General features: G+C 46.4%; 1 protein-coding gene across 1 annotated transcript; it reads left to right on the top strand.

Annotated features, from left to right (window-relative positions):
* Nucleotides 1-2,622: 2,622 nt before the first annotated feature.
* On the top strand, nt 2,623-20,654 carry RPA2 (replication protein A2). The gene is made up of 9 exons (XM_078856624.1): nt 2,623-2,728; nt 3,707-3,819; nt 5,670-5,771; nt 7,112-7,225; nt 8,177-8,251; nt 9,561-9,686; nt 10,408-10,509; nt 11,255-11,349; nt 18,619-20,654. Exons 1-9 carry the CDS (start codon nt 2,713-2,715, stop codon nt 18,701-18,703), a joined length of 828 nt encoding a protein of 275 aa, XP_078712750.1. The 5' UTR covers nt 2,623-2,712; the 3' UTR covers nt 18,704-20,654.
* The last annotated feature ends 772 nt before the right edge of the window (nt 20,655-21,426 follow it).

The raw sequence follows: 21,426 nt of genomic DNA, 5'->3' as shown, positions 1-21,426 counted from the left end.
CGCAGGTGGGGCACGACGTCCGCCCGTTCCGCTCCCTCCTCCACTGCGTCGGTTGGCTACGTACGGTGCGAGAGAAGTTCAACATACATACTTACAATATTGTGGTTTTCTGGCCTGCACTGTTATTCTGTTATGAAGGGCTTTACAGGTTTGGTCACGGGTCTGTTCGAGGCGATACGGGGTGGAGATTTGCTGTCTTTGTTGCTTGTCGATGTCGCTTGCGTTGGCTAGTTTTTTTGACGATGTCCGATGAACGATGTACAACAGCTAGTCCGCTCTTTCTCAGTGTGTGAGAAAGAGCACGCGTTGACGGGTGTGGAGTTTCACCCGCGTTTTCCCTCTTTGTGTTGACAAAGTCTGATTGTTGATTAACCTCGCAAGCCACATCTTTTATAGTCTGGGAGAAAAAAAAAACCCAAAGCCCCTGTTACTTGATAACTTTGCGACAAACACACGTTACGCAAGTCAGATGTTACTGTTGTTGCTTTTACGTGGACTTTAACGCGGAATAGAATTGATTTGCATGTATTACATTCCACGTAAAAAAATCCATTCCATACCATGTTATTCCATTCCACGTATGAGTTTATTGTTTGCAAAGTAGGAGGCTCACATTCCGACACACTCCGCTACGAGATTGTCTTTACATTGAGGTCAATTTGAGGTCAAGGCTTATACAATATTTACCGGTCCAGCCCCGGTTCATTCACGATTCTCTGCGATACGTTTCGTTGAATCGTCACTATTCGATGTCGTTAATCGATGTAATACTCTATTATTTATTTTTGGCATCTGGGTGAATGTAGCTCTTCTACTAATGGCTGCAGGAGTTACATCAACAAATTAAAATGAAACAACTTTTTTTTATTTTACCTGTTCAGGCCCACTGACCTCTTTTTTCAGGAACGACCTGGTCACAAATGATAGCTCAACGAAGTGGCTTATCATGTGGACATTGAGAGCAGCCAAATACTCTAAACGCATTATTTTAAATGTGGATACAATCTCCAAATACCTCCTTAAATAGTTTCATTTGGGTTAGTTTGCGTAAATGTGTCGTTAAACCCACCACCACCCGACACAGCAAATTCACTACTATAATGAGCCAAGAATGTCTGTGTCCCACGCGTGACGTCACTCCACGTCGACCAGCCCCCCTCATTAATAATCATGAGTGGGTATCGTCACTCCGCATGGAGAACCCCCCCTCATTAATAATCATGAGCAGGGGACGTCACTCCACATCGAACAGCCCCCCTCAATAATAATCATGAACAGGTGACGTCCTCGAAATGGACATCCCCCCGCCATTAATAATAATTAGCGGGTGACGTCATTCCACATGGGGGGGCGAGGCGCCTCCTCCCCTCTCCTCGGCGTCAACCCACAACCCTCACTACAAAGGCAGAACCCTCACGTCACGTGATCTCCGCTATTGAGATATAGAAGTAAAAAGGACGTCATGATGAACAAGGGATTATAACCTTTAAATGAAATAAGTCTGTGTCGCCGCTGCCTTACAAATTGCACACGAATGAATGCAATGAATATCACGTCGTGGTCTGCTTTTCGCTTGCAAGTTTCAGATTTACTGCAATACACTCGTCCTTGGACGGGCAAAAAGCTAGTTAGTAAGGTTTGTCATGTGTGGGGCCCGACGTCCACCACACAGCCCTTGCTAGGCAGGTGGGGCGCGACGTCCGCCCATTCCGCGCCCTCCTCCACTGCGTCGGTTGGCTCCCTCTGGGCCCCCGCCGACCGAGTGATGGGCCCCCCCGTCGACCGAGTGATGGGGCCCCCCACGCTAGTGCCCTCTCTGAGGGACATACTCGTGCTGCTGGCTCGTGGCCACACGGAGTTAGACCACACACCTGTGCACACCGCAGCTACCGCTAACACAGGGGGGCTCGAACGCGCTCGAAGACGTCACTTGGTCGCGAAAGCCCTACGTGTTAAAAACACGACCTCCTGCATACCAGGCGAGGTACACAGTTGTTAACATCTTGCCCCCGTGGCGCCAATGAATACGCCTGGAGCATATATCGCAAGCGTGAAAATAACTTGCGATCGACGGATCGTCGTCCCAAGTTTATTAAAGGTGGAAAATCAACGCAATGCGTCAATAGGCGACGTTTAGAGCAACGGCCCATCCTTCATGTGCTAGGAGTTATTGTTTGTGCTTGCGCACCGCTCTTGACGCATTGTCGCCTAATAATGCGTTTTAAATTGAAAACGGACCGTACCGAGTGAGATGTAAGCCTCTGGTCTGGCATGAAACAAAAAAATTCGCCATTTTTTATATTCACGTGCGGTACCCAGCCTCGTGTGGCCCAGTCTTATATGCAAATTTACGATGCTGTGATTGGTTCTCTGGGTGGAGCAGGTGGGGCCCGTCGAGGCGATTACGTGCGTGCGCGCGCTCCAGCTTTCTCCACATTTCATTGGTCGCTGAGTTTGGTGCGCGAGCGTTAGTGATTGGCCGTCGTCGTCGGTGTGGGCTTCGGCGCGGCAGGGAGTTGATTGGCCGCCGAGTAAAGTGGGCGCGCCTCCTTCGAGAGAGGTTCTCGAGATGTGATTGGCGGACTGGCGGCTCGGTGGGTGAGACGCGGTGTGATTGGCGGACGGCGGCTCGGTGGGCGGGGCTTCGAGCTGCAGTGTTGAGGGGTGCGCGCGAGTTTCCCGCGCTTTTGAGAGATCGGAGTTGTGATCGCCATGTGGAACGATCAGGGTGAGTGCCAACTGTCCACAACAATAACAACAGTAAACAGCAGTAATAAACAACACTAACATACCTCGACGCTGACGGGAGGTATCGTGAAGAGTAACTGTTGTTGATAAGTAATGTGCGTGGTGGCAGCGGCGATCCACAAGGCCCAAGGCTCGCCTGTCAAACAGGGCCGCGGCTACGTTAATCTCATTGTTGTATATACGCGTTGTTTACACAGTGTTTGCTACGCCGTCAATTTTTTTACGGCGATTATTTGTTGCAAATGTGTACTTTGACTCAGTGGCGCGTCTTTATAGTTAATGACAATACAAAAGAGTAATCGCCATCAACCGTGACCCAATCCGGAGCTGTCGCCATCTCAGACGGTCGAGTGGTGGAATATCGCATTGAGTGCCGATCGCGGCTTCATCTCCGTACCGGTTGTTACCCCGGGGACGTGTTCTCTCTCTTTCTCTCGCTTGCAACTACCTCGTTCCTCTCAGACCTACCATTTGCCCAAGCCCCCACCTTATAACGATGCATGGTATGGTTTGAAATGTTGTCGTGCTGGGTGGCAGCAGCAGCAGCAACCGTGATGGTGGCAGGGTTGGTGGGTGGTTGTCTGTTGGGCGCAACACGTCCGCCGAGGAGATGGAGCGATTAAATGAACCCCCCGTGGTGCGACTGTCGGAACAGGATTGTTGCGGGAGGGAGGATGTCCGGCAGTGGACAAACTATGGCCGATACATTTGTTTGCATTTCTTTTTCAATGTACACACGCTTTTCTTTGCGGTGTAATAATGAACAGATTTGTTTTCTTACGTAGCCTCTATCGTATCAATCTGTGTACATAGTTTGCATAAATATTGGGAATTATTGACTCTTTGTACGAATCATTTTGTGTATCACGACCGTGTGGTTTGACGAAGCTCTTGCCTTGTGTACATGACCGCTCGTGTGTTTTTTTTCTCCCCCCCCCCCTACCGCTCAACCAACCAGGCTACGATGGAGGATTTGCAGACTCTGGCCGAGGAGGTGGAGGGGGGGGATACATGCAATCCCAAGGGGGATTTGGAACTCCTGGCTCCACGCAGAACAGCGAGCGAACCCGGGTACGTGTTCGGAGCCGAGCTCATTCGTGATGTGTAAATGTGTTGAGGAAAAACATGTGGTCTGTGGAAAACACTGGTGGTTTGCAATTGCCATGGCCCACAGAACTTTTGCAGATATTTTTTCTTCACCAAACGCCCTTGTTTTACTGGCCCATTTTACAACCATTGAGAATGTATTCAAAACTCATAAACTTAGCTGCCGATTGACTAAATCTGCTGGTTTATGGCATTCGTTATTGATGAGCAATCTTAATTTTGAAATGTGTTGGTGCGTGGTAGTCCACACATACATTTTGTTGAGGTTTTACGATGGTGCCCGGGTCTGGAAACTTGTAGATTGCTTGGTTTCCTCCCGATTACTCTGGTTCCATCCCACAACAAAATTTTGCATTCAGGAATTTGCCAATCATCCCAGTACAATACCTTAATGGAAAAAAATTCAGACTCAAACGTTTCTCGCATGAAGGAGCTATTTTCAGAAACATGGACATTGACACCGACTTTGCAACCGGCTGAAAATTGTGCCAAATATCACGCTCAAGTTCACTCTTAGATTTACACTGGGAGACACAAAGAGGAACACATTGGTAATTAAACGTTCACAAGTAAGAGATACGTCGACAGGAAGGAAAAATAAGTTTGCTTGGGCACAACACATCACTTGAACTGATGTCCAATGGTCGAGAATAATGGCGGACTGACAACCAAAGGAGAGAATGTGCTCGATAGACTGTCCACTGCAGAGATGGAGAAATTAAATCAGCTCATGTCAAGGTGCTACGCGGATCATTGCATCGCAGGACTGAGGCTTGGTGATGACTTGAGGGGGTCTCCATCCAGAAGTTGATTGATCATTGATGGTTATTAGCAGAAAAAATAAACAACAGGTGCATATTTCAGGTGATTGCCTTTATAATCAGAGGTGGCAGGTTTTACGCTGGATACCATAGTTGTATACAACACATTCTATTGTCTTGAAAGTTCAGTTACAAAGCATTGCGTATTTAAATAACGTTTTGTTCCTAATTGTGTTAACATTCCAATTGCTTCAGTTGGACAGGGTGGCACCGTGTAATTAATCAATATAGATGCAACGTTTTTGGTGGATTGACAGGATTGGGATATTCCCTACCTCGCTAGGTTGTGATGTGGCCAGGAGATGGCAGTACACCATTATGGATTGCGAACTCGGAGTGATTTTGAGTTTTATTCAAGTACACTGCTTCGTTGGTTTTCTTCCAGTACTTCTGTTTCCTCCCACACATAAACTCTGAAAATAAATTATCCAAACTTCTCAATGCAGGGCCCTCTTAAAAACAAGTTTTGAAACTCATTGTGAGTCATGGGGTTATTTGATTATACATCACGAAGCTGGTCAGTGTAGGTTGTTGAAGGCGGGTGGGTTGGTGGGCAGCGTGCATTCAGATCCATTTCAGATATCACTTGATTCTGATGTTAGTTGTGGAAGGGAATCAAAACTCTGTTATCGGGCTTTATAATGCAGTGCACCAACCACTGAATTGCTGCCCCCCACCCAGCATTATTATTACACAACGTATAATCAGAAAAGCATGTGCCCCATTGCTTCTTGCACAAGGTTACTGTTTCACTTCCCACAGAGCCCCCACGGAGCAGACAGTGAGCTCAAGCTGCTATAAGAGGCCGAGAGAGAGATGTCATTCCAGTGGCGAGAATTCCTCGGATCAGTTCACACGTTTAAAGTCATGCGCTTTTTCGTAAGCACCCGGTGTTGCATCATGAGTAAATGTTACCGCGGAGGTCATGTGTATCACGACGGTGATTTACCGCCCCCCTCCCGTGCGCACGTGTGTTTCAATTTTTACCCACAGAGGCCGCGCGTGCAGCATTTGATTCCTTGCACCGGGGCTCAGCTCATGGCTGCGCAACAGAATGATGACATGTTCTGCCTCGGTGATATCGACCTCAACCAGGTAATTGATTAAACTATGAAACAATAAATTTTACCAGGTTAGGCTCACTGAGCTACATAGCTCTTTTTTGTAGAAGTGACCTGGCCACAAATGATAGCTCAACGAAGTGGCTTATCATGTGGAAATTTACAGCAGCCACATTTTCTGAACACATATTTCTAAATGTGGAGGAAAATCCAAGCACCCAGGGGGAGAGCATGCAAACTCCAATTGTACAGGCATCAGGATCAGAATCGAGCCCATAACCTGGATACCAGGCGAGGTAGTTAATATCTTGCCACGGTGACACCCCAACAACTGAGCTTGCTTGTCCAAAGTTGATCTACTGATGCCGCTTTTACCCTTGCACAAACGTGCCAAGCTAGGCCGAGACCGACACGGTATGGGTGGTTTTCTACGAAGCCTTTGCTGGGCATGAGCATTGACTATTTCATGTGTGCTTCAACTATGAGTGACCAGTAGGGGGCATACTTAATTCCTAGAATTCGTGTTTGACTAGCAGGGAGGAGCGGAGGGCAGTATAAGAGTGGGTAGAGACAAGTGCGGGACTTGGCAATGCTAACGTGGGGGCCTTTGGAACAAATAAGATTTATTGGACCCTGCACATTAGTTTTTAATATTCTGAAAACAAGAGTAGACAGTAAAAGTCAATAATGCATGCATATTATTATCTTTTGGTTTGTAGCTGTTAATAGCACATGCATATAATGTGTACGCTTGCATTAGATTAAAAAAGTATTACAATTCCGAGCTTCTGACAGTCCCAGTTAGGATTTGACCTTGCTGTAAAGTTAATCCCAAAGTTCCAAACAATTGGGGGATGTCTTGGACAAACCTGATAACTGACATGGATATATATTATAAAAACCCATATTTGGGTTTGGAACGATTTACAATCCAATTTTTATATATCATTCCCACAGATGGCTGAATAATTAACTTAAGTATTCAATCCATTTAATCTTTTTACTCTCAGCTTAACCCTACTTTTTGAACAATTCGATTTTCTAAGCACAGGTCCAAACACCCAAAATGCAAAACAGCCAGCAACAGTACATTTGTGCGTTATCAATATTTCCAGGATACCCCTAAGTGAAAGTGGCAGAACCGTCCTTCAGCTTGGCAGGCAGCCTTAACGTTTGGAACAAGAAGGGGGGGGGGGGTGGCAGGAACAGATCAGGTAAGGAGAATGCAAATAGCTTGGAGGCAGTGATGATGCATTGAGGCAGCACGAACAGATGGTCACGAAAAAGACCCAGGGATTGAGAAGTAGGGAGTTTGAGTGGCACCAGGAGCCCGAGTCTGGATTTCATGACGTTGCTGTTTTTTAACCCTCGCAGGTGACCATGGTGGGGCTAGTACGTCAGGCAGAGAAGTCGCCCACGAACATCCTGTACAAGGTGGACGACATGACATGTGACCCGCTGGACGTACGCCAGTGGGTAGACGCCGATGTAAGTGCTCACTCGCCACCATCGGTTTTGAAAGTTTTTGTTGGTGTGTGACCAGGGCTTAGTGTTTTTTTACTGCATTTTTTTCCAGGTTGTTTGTGGACTGCAGTCGTAGCCATAGTCATAACGAGAGGTATGATGAATGTGGTGTGCCAGGTGCGGATATATATTCTGGGTCGTTTACCCGGATATAGGCCTGGCTGAAAATAAGCCCTACTTGTAATAAATCATCTGCCCATACGGCAATTTCATGTCATGGTTCAACTTAAGAATAGAGTTATTTTACGTCTCGTATTTGCTCTCTCTTTTGTGTTGTCCGTCTGGTGTGTTCTGTCTCTTCCTGTCTCTTTCATTTATTTAATATTTAGCATATATTTTTTACACATCGATGAAGGGAATCTGTAAAGGCAGATGTTAAAGGTTGGGTGTTGCGGTGATGAGATGTTAACTCCCTCGCCTAGTATGCAGGAGGTCATTGGTTTGATCCCGACCCTGACGCCTATATATTTGGAGGTTGCATGTTCTCCCTGTGGTCGTGTGGATTTTTATCCGGGTCCTCCGGGTTTTCCCTCCACATTCAGAAACATCCATTCACACATCGTATTTAGCTCCGAAAATTTCCACGTGATATTCAACTTATTTGAGCTATTATTTGTGACCAGGTCGTTTCTGAACAAGAGCTGGTAAAAAAATAATTATTTTTAATAGTTTCGGGTGTCAACTGCACAAAAGCACAAGGGAGGAATTCCTGGTAGCATTGTGGCATTGTTGGCATTGGTCATTATCACCTCTTGACCTTGTTTACGAGGGTACATTAGGCTGCAATGCTAATTGTTCGATTGTGGTGATTAAACAAGCTCCCCTCCACCACCCTCCCCCTCCTTACCCGTCTTGTTTTATTGCAGCAAGTAAAGTTCCTCTTGATAACTGTTGCCAATTGAATTCCCTTTGTAGGAGGAAACTACCGAGAATAATGTTGTGCCGCCTGGGACATACGTCAGGGTCGTTGGCCACCTGCGCTCTTTTCAGGTACGTTTAAAGCTTTTCTGTGATCGTCACTATGCACTGCTGGATGGAAACCTCCCCATGCGTTCAATGCCTCTTATGGGGCTGCGGTGCCGTTATCATTCTTGCCTTTGCACGAGAGCTGAATTCGTCACTCCATCTCCTGTTGTACTATTGGGCGCGTTCTCTCCTTAACTGTTCCATCACCTGTCTCGTCCATTGGCCATCATCCCTCGTAGCGATGCCATTCAAAGCCTACTTCCTTTTCTTAACAGGCAATATGACGTCTTTCGCTTGCCAACTGATACAATGTGTTCCTCTTCCTATATTCTCACTGTAAATCCTGAGCATGCACCTCTCCATGCTTCTTTGCACACTTTTCAACGTTTCCTTTTTTTTTTGTCGGCCACGTAATCCATACGTCATGTCCAGCAGTATGCACCGGCTGAAAATGTTTCTGTTCGGGCACAATAATGTGATGCTTGTCATCAAGTTCAGTTTTCCATTAACTGTGGTTATAAGCATAAAACTGGGATGGAGTTAACTTTGACTCCCTTGTCAGAAGTGATTTCCTGCTCAAATGGACATTGATGCGGTGCTCATATCCCATGAACAACCTTGAGCCAAGGGTGGAAATTCTTCATTCATATTGTGGGGGCGAGTATTCTAAGGACAACCACTGTTGACTTATCAACAAACTGGTACTTATTTTATCGACCCAGGAGGGTGCTGGAGTCACATTAACTCCAGTTGGACCTGATAATGATTTTGCTTTGTTATCGCTTACAATTAATGCATCTCTTTACTCTGCCACCTCTGTAGTGGTACATGTAAGTAGTATGCAATAATTGTGTCCTCTGCATCGTCTCTCCTGCTTGTCTCATGAGTTTGCTGAATTGCAATTAAATGGCCAAAGAACCTAGATATCAATTTATAACATTTGTTGCCGCTCAAAAGTGTATTTTCTTGTCGCTGCGTCACGCCGTACGCAAATGGCCGATGACCAAATCACCCGGAATGGACCTGATCTAATAAGATCTGGGAAGCTAAGCAGGTTTGCACTTGCTTGAATGGTCCACCACCTTTGAAACAGGTGTTATGGGCTGCAGTAGAGTTGTGCTACATTGTGGGGCACAGTGCAGTGCAGCAACATTAATTGTTGTACTGTCCCTCTTTGCTCTCGCATCTATACGCTGCCCTTCTTAACCACCCCGCGCTGACCGCTGTGGTGAAGTAGGGTGGGCGGTTGAATGACGACGTGACATCGAAGGCAGCGTGGGGAGCAGCGGCATCACGCGGTAACTGATCTTGTGCCATTTCTTGTTCGGTGCAGAACAAGAAGAGCCTGGTGGCGTTTAAGATCCTGCCACTGGAGGACATGAATGAGCTGACGTGCCACATCCTGGAGGTGGTGCACTCTCACATGGCTCTGGGCAAGCCGCCCGTCCCGGCCGCTGCCGTGAGTTGGAGCTGGGGGTCACACGCAGTACACACGCAAGATAACAATCAGTATAGCCTACACGCCAGTGATTCCCAACCTTCCTGGAACCGTGGACCACAAAAACCGTCAACTCACTGCATTTATAAACATTTTAATGAAGGTAGCTGCCAGGTTTAAAACCAGAATCTCAATCTCTTGACATGGCTGTTGTAACCTCGTAAACTGTGTCTCTGTGTGGTAGGAGCAAAGGCTTGTGGTTATCAGCACATTAAAGCGGCCTTCCCAAAACTTTATCTCAACTCCTGAACGAGATTCTCTTGACAATTTGTATTTTTTTTGGTCAAATGTGCTGTCAATTGCTTCTAAGTGGATTAAGTTGCCAATTATTTTTTTTTTACATTTACACATTTGGCAGTCATTTCAATTTGAAGGTATGTGCTCATTTTCATGAGTGAATTCTCCATAACCTTGATTTTATAACGTCATTGCCCCCATCATTGCAAAATGGAGTGAATGTAAATTGAACAATCCACTAATGGGAATGTCCAAAGTTAATGCAGAGCCCAGGACGTGTATATTGTTATCATTTACATTCAGTGGTTCAGTACTTGCTCGATGGGTGATCCATCGTTCCATCTTGGCGACAGTGCAGCTTATCGAGAGTTTTTGGCTGGGCTATGGGTGTGGATGGGTTTTGGGACTCCGTTCCAAGGCGGGACGTGCGGCGTTTGTCTTGCAGTCCATTGCAGTGACAACGTCCATGCCGTTGAACACGTCCTTGAAGCAGTCAGCCGCCGGGACTTTGCGCGCGGACAATGGCCTCGCGCAGCACCAGACCAAGGTGAGAGAAACCTTGCCGCAGCGCTCGCATCGCGCAACCAGGGATGTCAACACATTTTTGTTATGCATTTACCTTTCCATCTCTCGTTGATTTAATCCATATGGCCATCACCGTCTTCAAGGTCCTCCATGAACCCCTGTCTCACTCTCTTCTGTCATCTCACTCTATTCCCCTTAATGTACTCTCCTAATTCTCCCCGATTATCTCACTCTACTCCCTTCCATGCACTATCCTATCTCTCTCATCTCACTCTACTTTCTTCCACTACCTATCATACAGCTCTCCTCTTATCTTAGTCTACTGCCCTCCCAAATCTCCTACATATTCTCTCATCTCACCCGACTTCTCTCCATACTCCTGCATCTCCCCTCAGATCTACCTGATTCCCTCCACACACTCTCCTACATATCCCCTCTCACCAACCCACATTATTTCCCACTTCGCACTCCGCTCCAGCAACCAAGGCTATATCGAAGCCCCCAATCAATCTTTTCTCAGTGGGAGATGGCTCTTCTGTCTCCACTGCTGCTCCCATGATTTGGAATTCCTTTCCTCCAGCCATCTGTGCTATGGACTCCCTTGACCCTGTTAGAGTCCAGGATTGAGACATTATTTTTGTGCTCTGACTGTGACTGACTGCCTCCTCAATCGAATATACATTTCTAGACTGTTTCTGTACAGCGCCTTAAGAGCTAGTCACAGATGTTATATAAATCCACATTGTATTGTATTATTTCCCACGCAGGTGCTCACTGTGATCCGGAGCTGCCACAGCTCGGAGGGCATGAGCATGCAGGAGCTGAAGAGTCGCATCCCTGCCATGAACCCCGGTTTACTCAAGTGAGTGAGCTCTACACACCACCAAAAAAAAACAACCCTTAGCAGTACAGGCTGTTGGGCACAGTGCTGTTCATGAACACATATGAAGGCCGGTATGGCACGCAATGGGGTGGTGTGGCCAGAACCACCACCCTCCCCCACTCCCCCCTTGACCTCCTTTGTCTCTGCAATGCTGATGTTACACATTGCACGCAGTACTCATTTAAGGCTGAGTTGACCTAGGAGGGTCCAAGGACCGGTTGAGCTCTAGACACACACACATGCATGTACACGAGGTAAGTTGCAATTCAAGGAGTGTCCTGTTAAAACTTGCTACTTCACTGCAGTGCTTTTGTCCTTTTTGCTAGCACAGGCCACTTGCAAATGACTCATCCTGGTCTCTTGACGTCTCACTTGGTTAAACAAAATAAACTTTTAAGCGTTATTGTATATATTCTCCCCACGGATTGGCCGCACAATGAATTTGATAATTCACTTTTTTCATCCCCTTAATCCACCTACTTTAGAATGGTAAAAAATGGGTAAAAAGAATAATACATTCAAACCGTGACAATTCATCAAACCACTGGGGGCATGGGGTGGCATGAATAGCAACATCCCTTAAGCCCAGCGCACATGGCCCACCCACAGTGAAAGCTCAAAGCTGGTGTTATCTCACAGTAACGGCCGCTTGAATATACGCACTTGGAGCGTGCGTGTGCAAGGTAATCGTGTGCGCACGACGCCGCACCCGTGCAGCCTGCACAAAGAGGACTGGATTGTCTTCTCGGATCATCGCAATCATGGGAGCTTGAGAGTGCAGGCGCAGTTGGGGTGAATGTCGTCACCTCTGCCCTAGTTAGCGCTGCAGCGTTGCACATTTTTCACACGCATTGCAGACTTGAAGTTGGGCTATTTAAAGGTCCACCATGTACGTCTGTAAAAGCCCGGATCTAGCGATAGCTCTGGAGATGTTCGGCTTTCAATCACTTGAGTGCAAGCGCGGCAAGCCGTTAAAGAACTTTGTTCCGTGTCTCCACGTGTAAATAAAATTGATTTTTAGTCCATCGGCATATAATTTGCATTCCAGGCCAATATTATCAAGCAGCATTTGTTTAAGCAAGCGACCTCTGGACCGGTTTTATCCTTATGGGTCTCATCAGCAGACTCAGTGTAACTTGCTGCTGGGATGCCAAATGTTATTCTCAATTAAAACAAACTAATATTGGTCTGGAAAGCCAATCGACCAGTGGAAGATAAATATTTGTATTTAGATGTGGAGACGCTTAAATTAACTTTTACTTGTAATGCTCCGTGAGAATGTATATAATAATAAGTTCCCCTAAGCCTTCAGAGAGTTGTGTGTACACACGAGCTTAGAAGAGTCAGTCCCAGAGAAATTATGTGTTTATTTTTGTATGCGGCGTGTTTGTATGACATTCGTTCAGGATGTGATTGGAGCGTGCAGGCTACATACACTCGCTTGCTGTATGAGCTTGTGTGCCTAATTTACAAGGGGTTCATTCTCTTCAAGGTGTTTTTGAAGTATTTTTTTTATGTGCCTATTTTTATTGGGCACTTTTTTCGTGTGAGTCACGTGTTTATTCACAGCCCTAACAGGAGTTGGCTTACACAACAGATAACTTTGGGGGGTTATGTTTGTCTGCATGAGAGGAACCGATCGTTTTGTGTAATGCCTTGTATCTAAAACGATAAATGGATCAACATGAAGTTGCGATCACGGTGGTTTCAGTAGAGCGAGTGGACACGTAAGAGTTTTTAATGATGAATCGTTCTTTAATTGTTTGGCGCTTTGGCCGCGAGTCTGAATTCATGGCGAGTCGATGCCGAGACTGCTGTCGCGACACCCCCCGGGGAGGGCTTGTTTGACGCATCGTCGGGAGGCAGTTTGACGGCGGGTTGAGGGGGTAAAATTGGAAAGAATTGCCCTGTGGGGGCCAAGGCAGCGTGGCCTCCGAGATGTGAACATGAAGGGGGTTTCCTGTGTAAAGTGAGAAGCCTGAGCAAGGGGTCGTGACCCTGTCATCCCTGGCCCCTTACGCATTCGGGCCTGGGTTGTGGAGGTAGTCCTGGAAACGCGGCTTATTTCGATAGAATGTACCAATGGAAATATGTATTTATATTTAGATGGTATAGATAGTACAGCATGGTGAAGCATGGTCAAACAAGTACGGTGTGGGCGTCTAGTCCTTCCACTGCTATACGAGGTTCACTCTACACCGTAGTGAGTTTATGAGGGTTATTTGAGCTTACTTGACCACGCTGGTCAGTGCGGGTCAGTTAGAGGTGGTGAGCATAGATGCTGGAGCGTAGTACAGTGCACAGTCCCCTGTCTATAACACCTGTTATGCATGGTGGCCACTCGTCAAAGTACTATTCAGGTTCAAAGCTGCTTGGCTTCCGAGATCGAGTGCATTCCGTGCTACGATTTGGTCATGGGCATTTATACAGATACGTGCACACAAATATGCAGACACCAATGCCATTTTTCTTAAACTTGCAGAAGCAGAACTTTGATCATTTTATTTCAAGAGGCATAGCACCGTTGTTTTAAAATACGGTACATTGTACTCACCGCAGAAAACTCCAGCGACATTACCGCACTCTATGATAGCTGGTGCCAAACTGCTACACGCCCTCCTGCATGGCCTTTTTGGAGCCTTGGTACCGATAAACTTATTTTTTTTTTCTTCCGGTTTCGTTTTGATTATGTACACGTATGTCATCGGAACGGAATCGGAAGAAAAACTTGTCATCGGAACAGGAAAGGGTTAAATTAATTTTAAAACTTTTGTTTGACTGGGCCAAGCAGCCTCGCTGCGTATACCATCCTTTTATTGGTTAAGAGCCATTTGATTTTTGAGGTTTCAACTTCTGTGATTGAGAGTAATTTTCATTATGTTTTTGCCTCTCCCGTGTATGCATGCATGGCGTTTACGAACGAGTAACACGAGGCTTTTAGAGAAATGTCACGGGTAATTATCCATTAATAAATAAACTTTTCTGGAAAGTGAGTTAATTGCCGTGCTCATAGCGCGTGCTTTTACGAAAGCTGTCGGGATGCCAAGGTCGCCAGAGACCCGATGGAAACTCGCGCTCACACTAAACAATAATAGGGAAGCGTGCAAATAGAGGTTTCTGCCTATGATAGGACCCGGGGGACTTGTTAAAAGGATAAGCAGCGCATGGTGTTGTTGCAGGCTCAGAACTTCTAAGGCTAGGCAGTTCCACGATATCGGTGATACGAAAGATGTGAGTCATCCTAGATTTGAAGTTTTCGTGACTGGAAGGATCCATACTCTTTGGTTTTTTCGGTAAAGTCACATAGGTGAAAATAATAATAATAATAAAATGAAAACAACTAAATTAAATCACGACGTTTCGGAGGCAACACAAGCTTCTGTCAGGTGGAACAGCCACAGCAGAATTACTATTCTTGTTTTTTTTTATCTACGTGACTTTACCGAAAGAACCAAAGAGTATGTGAGTGATCATTTGTAGAATAGTCAAAAGGGTTTTTTACTTGCGCAAGGGAGAAATGCTCACAAAGTGCCACGGTGTCTGATGTACAAAGATGGGTTTATTTTTTTCATCCATGCTGCCCTGTTGGTGATAGTGAATTGAGTTTTGTCTGTGTTAAACCATTGCCTTGTTCCATAAGCAAGCTATGCCCTCTGAAAAACGCTCAATAATTACTTCAGAAATATCACCTCGTATATGTATAAATACATATTCTGATTATATTGGGTGATTGGGAGCCGTTTGACTTGCGACGTTGGCTAATTTGTAGCAGCGCCTGGCTTCACCTAACATAGTCGGTTTGGTGTCACATGTTGAGGAGTAACAGAAGTCGTGCGTCAGTAGCGCATCGTTAGACCCGGCTCGCGTGCAGTGAAAGCGGCATAAATAGAAGGCTGTGGATGCATCATTCCCCGTGCCCTTGCGATATTCTTGTATTTTCCATCGATGCAGACGTCACGGGTTCCAGATGAAGGGGGGTGGGGGCCAGTGGGACTTCCAAATTGGAGGTCGCTGGCTGCATGTGCCGTGTGTGTGTAACTGAACCCTGTTAACACGGCAACGGAGTGTTTGGAATATACCGATGTGCACCGCAGCAACTTGCACGGCAACACACCTTCCGCTGGGTGTGTTCAAGGTGCCCTACTGTTAAAAAGGGAGTTAAATGGAGTTGTCTTGAGGCATTTTTAGTCGTTGGAATTTGTTATTTCAATTCTTTGATTACCTAGGAAACCCTGACTTGAGTTTTAAGATCTTTTTCGCGCGGGGGTCGTGCGTGGAGTTAATTGGCCACCCACTAGAGTTTTGCAGTAGAGGGGGTGTTGTTATTATGGATTTTTCCAATTTTACCCATTCCCGTATCGATTACGTATGTGTACGTCATCAGTTTTTTTTCTCCCAATTCCGTTCAAATGACGTACGTGTACTTAATCAAAACGAAACCAGAAGGAAAACTAAAATAAAATAACTTCATCGGTACCGAGGCTTCCACAAGGCCATGCGGGAGGGCGTGTGGCACAGTTTGGCACCAGCTAGCATAGTGCGGTCTTGTCGCTACCGTCCTCTGCGATGAGTACAATGTCTTTAAAAACAACGGTGCTATGCTTCTCTAAATCAAATTAACGCTGAGCCACTCGCGCGTTCCGAGATTGGGAGATGAATGGGGGGACCCAACCTGCAACTTGCAGTTTTCTCGGGACGGGAAAGGGTTGAGTAGGCTTGTGCCTGGAGCGCGCTCGGGATGGGGGTGGCCATTATGCTTTAAACTGCTGTTGTGGGCTTTCTTTGGGTGCAATGGTTGGCGGCATAGGGCAGTGCAGTAAAATTCACCAACCCCCACTGACCCCCAATTATAGTCGAATAACCCCCACAAGCAGCGTTAATTACATTTCCATTTGTCGTTTGTTAAACTTGATGCTGCTCCGAAGCCTGGGTGTATCGATGTAATGTGCTCTCTTTTTATATATATATTTAAAAAAAAAGCTGTGCTCATGTGAGTACTGCACATGAAACAAATGGCGATACATAACAATACAAATAGAAACAGGTCATTTTATTTTATGCAGCGTCATTCATGCGAGTTGCATTTGAAAAACACCGAACGTTGCGAACCGCATTTTGATCTAAACAGGGAGGGGGGACGAAACAACAAGAAGACGACGGTGAAACAACACACCCGAGGCAAAGGGCACGGAGCTAAACGTCACACGGACTGTGCGGGGCGACCAGCAGACACTCCCGCTTTGCCTGCACCCCACCAACATAATGAACAGGCGCAGCTTAGTCCTTTAATTGGCGACTCGTCTTTGACCTTGAGTTTAGAAGTTTGCGCTGTCCACGTGACGAGCAGAGAGACTGTGAAAGGATGCTGTGCTTTCCTTTGCACTGCAGGAGGCTTGGCGCAATCCTTGGGTCGGAAGTTATATTAAGGAAACAAGACATTTGCTGCTTTAATTATAGTTAGTGCTGAAAGGAGCCTGCCAATGTTCCTCTGTCCCGCGTCTTGCTGGTGGTGATGTTTAACAGTCCCGGGTCGTGAGTATCGCCTTGCCTGTGTGTGCGTGTGTGTGTGCGCTTCTCCGTGGTATTCCGGCGGATTTGTTACTGTTGCCCTGTTATTTTTAATGGTTTATTTTTACGAGCTGCTGGATAACCCCAGGTTACAATACCCCCTCGGCCCAATTGGCTTGAGTTTTGTCTCTGCTGTTTACGTTCTGTTTCAAACGGGAAAAAAAAACTGGGACTGTCCATCTTCTGCATCGCGCTCGTGCTATTGATACTCTTGCTTTTTTTTTGCCAGAATACTATTTTCATAACCATCATCTAGCCAGAGTTGTTTACAGCCTTCTCCCCATTTACTTCCGTACATTGTCTAAAAGCACATGACAACGTCTGTCTCCACTCGCCATCATCACAGTTGGAACAAAAATAATCCAGCTATGCATCTCACGCTGAGAATCGTAGCTTTTTTCTGTGTTGTGAAAGACGAGGGCGTTAGAAAGGTATTTGAAAATAACAGGTGTCCTTTGTTATGGGTTTTTATTTGGCAGGTCCTCATAGTTGTTTTTGCCATGCATCCGTAACACGCGTGGGGAAACGTTTACCGAGACCAACGCCTGGAAAATAATCCCCCAGGGGTGACCGTGGGATGGCTCGGAGCTCTTTGGTACTAAGTTGGCACCACTGAGATCCGGAGATCAAATCCAGATAGCCGCCTGAGATTTTAAACCAGGTTCTGAATTTATTGTGTCAGCCTGGTCACCATCGACTGGGCTGACACACACACAAACCTATTTCATCACGTAAATTATGTGCTGCACTTAATTTGGCTAAATACCAGCTCTGAGAATTACAATTATCGGTTTAATGAATGGGACAAACTTGATTTTTGGTGGCAGAGCGGGTTGGAAATTGCTGCCCCCAACTGTGTGAACCATAGATCGCTTAAAAGAGATATAGGAGCTCTGATGTCGGCTTCTGTGGGTCGTTCTCCAACGCGAAGGGTAGCACTGCTCTGTGACTAATCCCAATGGAATCTTCATCACATGACACCAATACCCGCCATTCGCAACAACGTGACGGTGATGTCACCACAGCGCCTGTGCCAGGCCAGGTGCACTTTGAGGCCACGTGAAGTGTCAAAGGCTCGCTTGGTCGGAGCTCATAGGACAGACCCAGCAGGTACCATGGGTTGGCTGACTGAGATGTCTGGCAGATACACCAGCTGTACCTCCTGCTGGACCAATTTTCTGCATATTAGCCGCCCGGCACTCCGCTCGTTGTTGTGAGCATCGCTCCTCTGCTCTTCGTTGTTGTTGGAGTGCGACTGTCTCCGACTGCCCAGTAGCGTCCTTCACGAGCCTCCTCCACAGAGGCCCATCTTGATACTGCTGTACCATTCTTCGGCAAGTCCACTCGGCTCCATATCCTCCCATACCGCATCAGTCCATCTCTTCTCCAGCCCGTGTCGTACCCGTTTAGCCCCCTCTATCCGGCCGAACAGAAGCTGCTTGGGCATGCAGGCTGCATGACACGAAGCTGATTGCACATTCAGGTTTAACCTTTCGGAGAAAAGAGATTCAAAATAAATTCCTGTAATCAGCCAATGCGAAACACCAGATTACAGGATTGCTTTGCTGCAATCGTCCTGTTTTCCACCAGCCTCCCAGCTCCTTGTGGGCATTAACAAAACTAAACGCTTGTTTATCTGAAGTTTTTAATGTGTTTATTTTTCTTGTGCTTTTTTTTCAGGCAAACCATTGACTTCCTCAGCAACGAGGGGCATATTTACTCGACGATTGATGACGACCACTTCAGGTCCACCGAGGTGGATTGAGGACAGCAACAAAGTTTTGCGGCTGGCCTTCCCTCACCCGCCTCCCTCCCTGCCCGGCGTGTTGATGTTACGGGGGATGTCACTTACTTACAGGCGTTGGACACTTATTTTACCGCCTTCCCCCAAGACAGTTGCTTTTATTTGAGACCAAAATAATGCACCCTCCATCATACAGGACTTGTACTGTTGGCGTTTGCAAATGCGTTTGCCACCACCGCCACATTTGCAGGTTTAAGAACACCATTGTGATTTCGAGGTGGCAACGGACGTTGCTGGCACAAGTGGTCAGGCACGTTGAAGAGAGAGGCGAGGTTTTATTTTTTGTCTCGCTTGGGTTCCCGCTTAGTTAACGTTTTCTTTCTCTGCAGGGACCCTTTTCAAGGGCTCAGTCGGTTGTGTTCAGTTGATTCTTTATCATCACAAAGCCTATGATCCAAATCTGGAATGCACCCGCCCGATCTCGTCAGAGTCCATCATGCAGGTGTTGTCATCAGAGGGCAGTGCAGCAAAATCGAATGTTGTGCTGTACTTCTATGCTCCAATCTCTCTGTTACCCATTGTCTACACTAACCAGCCTGGTGAAGTCCGGTCAGATTACCCACGCAACCCACACAGCAGCGTGGAGGAGGCTGTCATCCAACAGTGGATTGGCATAGGGCTGTAATCTGTAAAACTGTAGTAACCCAATTTGGACCATGATATCAGATGCCGTCCCTCCTCTCCACATGGCATATCCATTGAGACCTTTATCCATAGCCAGGGTTGCCACCTGTCCCTAGTTTTCCTATCAGTTGCGTAATAATACCCCTCTTGCCCTGTAGTGTCAGCAAGTGGTTCTTTAACAGTCACTGGTCTCTTGCCCAAATGTGCACGGAGCTCTTGCTCAGCTCCTATTTACAGGTCTGAACCAGTGATGGAAATTCCACATTTCTTTGGGGGTGGTGGGGGTCTCTCCAAAGGAGCACCACTGTTTATTTACCCCCCAAAGTGGTACCTACCCAATCAGGATTGGAACTCGCAACCTTCCAAACGTGAGCCGCTCGCAACACTGCTGAGCCACCTGGCCAAAGTCGACAATGATGCCTGTGACTCGGAGCCAATCTGAGGCACCATAACATGTTATTGGGTTGCTTTTCTTGGATGTGGGCTCTGTGCCCATGTGGGTTTTTTTTCTCCACCAGATACGATGAAGCATAAGCGATCGTGAATCCACCCTGATAGCACACTATTAACGTTCATCCTTAAGTCATGCGAAGCTCACGTCATTGAATTTGGCTAAACACCCCAAAAGAGAGACTGACACTTTGATTTGATGATTATTAGCGTTCTGTGCTAATCCTTGGACTTTAATTTAATTCCTCTGAAACCCCCCCCCACCCATGCACGACTTTTGCTCCAGATAAAGCTCGAGACAAATCAAGAACCTTAATTCGCAATTAAAAATTGGATCATTCCGTTTTAAGTTTGACCACGATGTTCCGTCTCGTTTAGTTACCGGTCATGTGCCGCTGTATACGTTTGTAGTAATTTGTTTGCCTTTTTCTTTAAAGGAAAGTCGTTTATTTCATGTTGCCGGATGGGGTTCTGCGTGTCGCCAAATAGCTTCAGCGAGCACGGTAAACTTTGGCGCTGCGTCTGTGTGACGGGAAGGGCTTGCAGCGTGCACAGCCGGTGCAGTGCCTCCATTGGCTATGAATGTGTCAGCTGAATGGTGGCCAAGTCGAGCCCCATAATAACAAATTTAAAAGCTGTCACTCGCAAATGCCTCTGGGTTTAGCGTCACGGATTCCGTTTCGAGCGGCGTGACCCCCGTGTGTTTTAGTATTCGTGGGTTTTGCGTTCGCGGTGCCAGGGCCAGAATTAGCTTGTTTTCTTCCCATGTCTGTTATTTTTTTGTGCGTTGCGGATGTTTTCACGTTGCGTTTGAATAAAGTTACGTTTATGATGAAATGTCAACGTTATTGGATTGTTGTTTTCAGACGTGTCTGTTAAGGACTCTTGCCTTACGTGATGCAGAACCTTCGTGTGATTGGATACAACAATCTTGCATGTCTGATGAAGACCAAGATGAATAGGTCATCACGGTGAATGCCGTGTACTCCACTACACCTGTCTGTTGCTTCATACTGCTAAAATGCCACAGCGATAGCACAGTTGACACCTGACCTCTGAGCCCTGCACCCTGTCTCCCACTGGTCTGGCTTTAGGGTCTTCCCTTTGGCCACTGACCTCTGAATGAAACTCCGATGCCTGTGTCCAACCTGCCTGCAATCCTGTACACACGTCACCCTCTTGAAACCTCGTCAGCGCTTTCATTCCACGTTCTGTTATGGATTTTCAAATTGTTCATTATATTCTCCCATACAATCCTTAATATCCTCGTGCCCTGCTAACTTAATAGGTATCATGATCTTACAGCCTACAATATATTAAAACTTCCACCGTAATACACCAAGAACTCTACAACCTCCACCATCTCATTTCCCATTGACGCCTGTGATGATTATGTTGAACTCGTCCCTAACAACTACCATCAACTTCCTCTGGGAGCACACTTTAATGCGCCATTGTCCAGTCTCGTTCTCTGTGACTGCTAAACTTTTCAAATGCCCGGCCAGGGTTATAACTAATAAACCTGCATCTACCAAAAAACAACAAACAACCATAGTTCTGTTAAGGTTTAAAATATTGGCTTCAATATTGTTTGCCAATTTTTCTCAATT

This window comes from Lampetra fluviatilis, chromosome 5 (assembly GCF_964198595.1).
Source record: "Lampetra fluviatilis chromosome 5, kcLamFluv1.1, whole genome shotgun sequence".
NCBI classification, from domain to species: domain Eukaryota; kingdom Metazoa; phylum Chordata; class Hyperoartia; order Petromyzontiformes; family Petromyzontidae; genus Lampetra; species Lampetra fluviatilis.
The sequence above is the reverse complement of the archived record's forward strand: the minus strand, read 5'-3'. Positions and strand labels throughout refer to the sequence as shown.

Bases quoted from the DNA above. Each gene is read 5' to 3' on its own strand.
- RPA2 (XM_078856624.1), top strand. The intron at 3,820-5,669 runs GTACGTGTTCGG...TTTTACCCACAG, and splicing joins AGAACAGCGAGCGAACCCGG to AGGCCGCGCGTGCAGCATTT. The intron at 11,350-18,618 runs GTGAGTGAGCTC...CTTTTTTTTCAG, and splicing joins ATGAACCCCGGTTTACTCAA to GCAAACCATTGACTTCCTCA.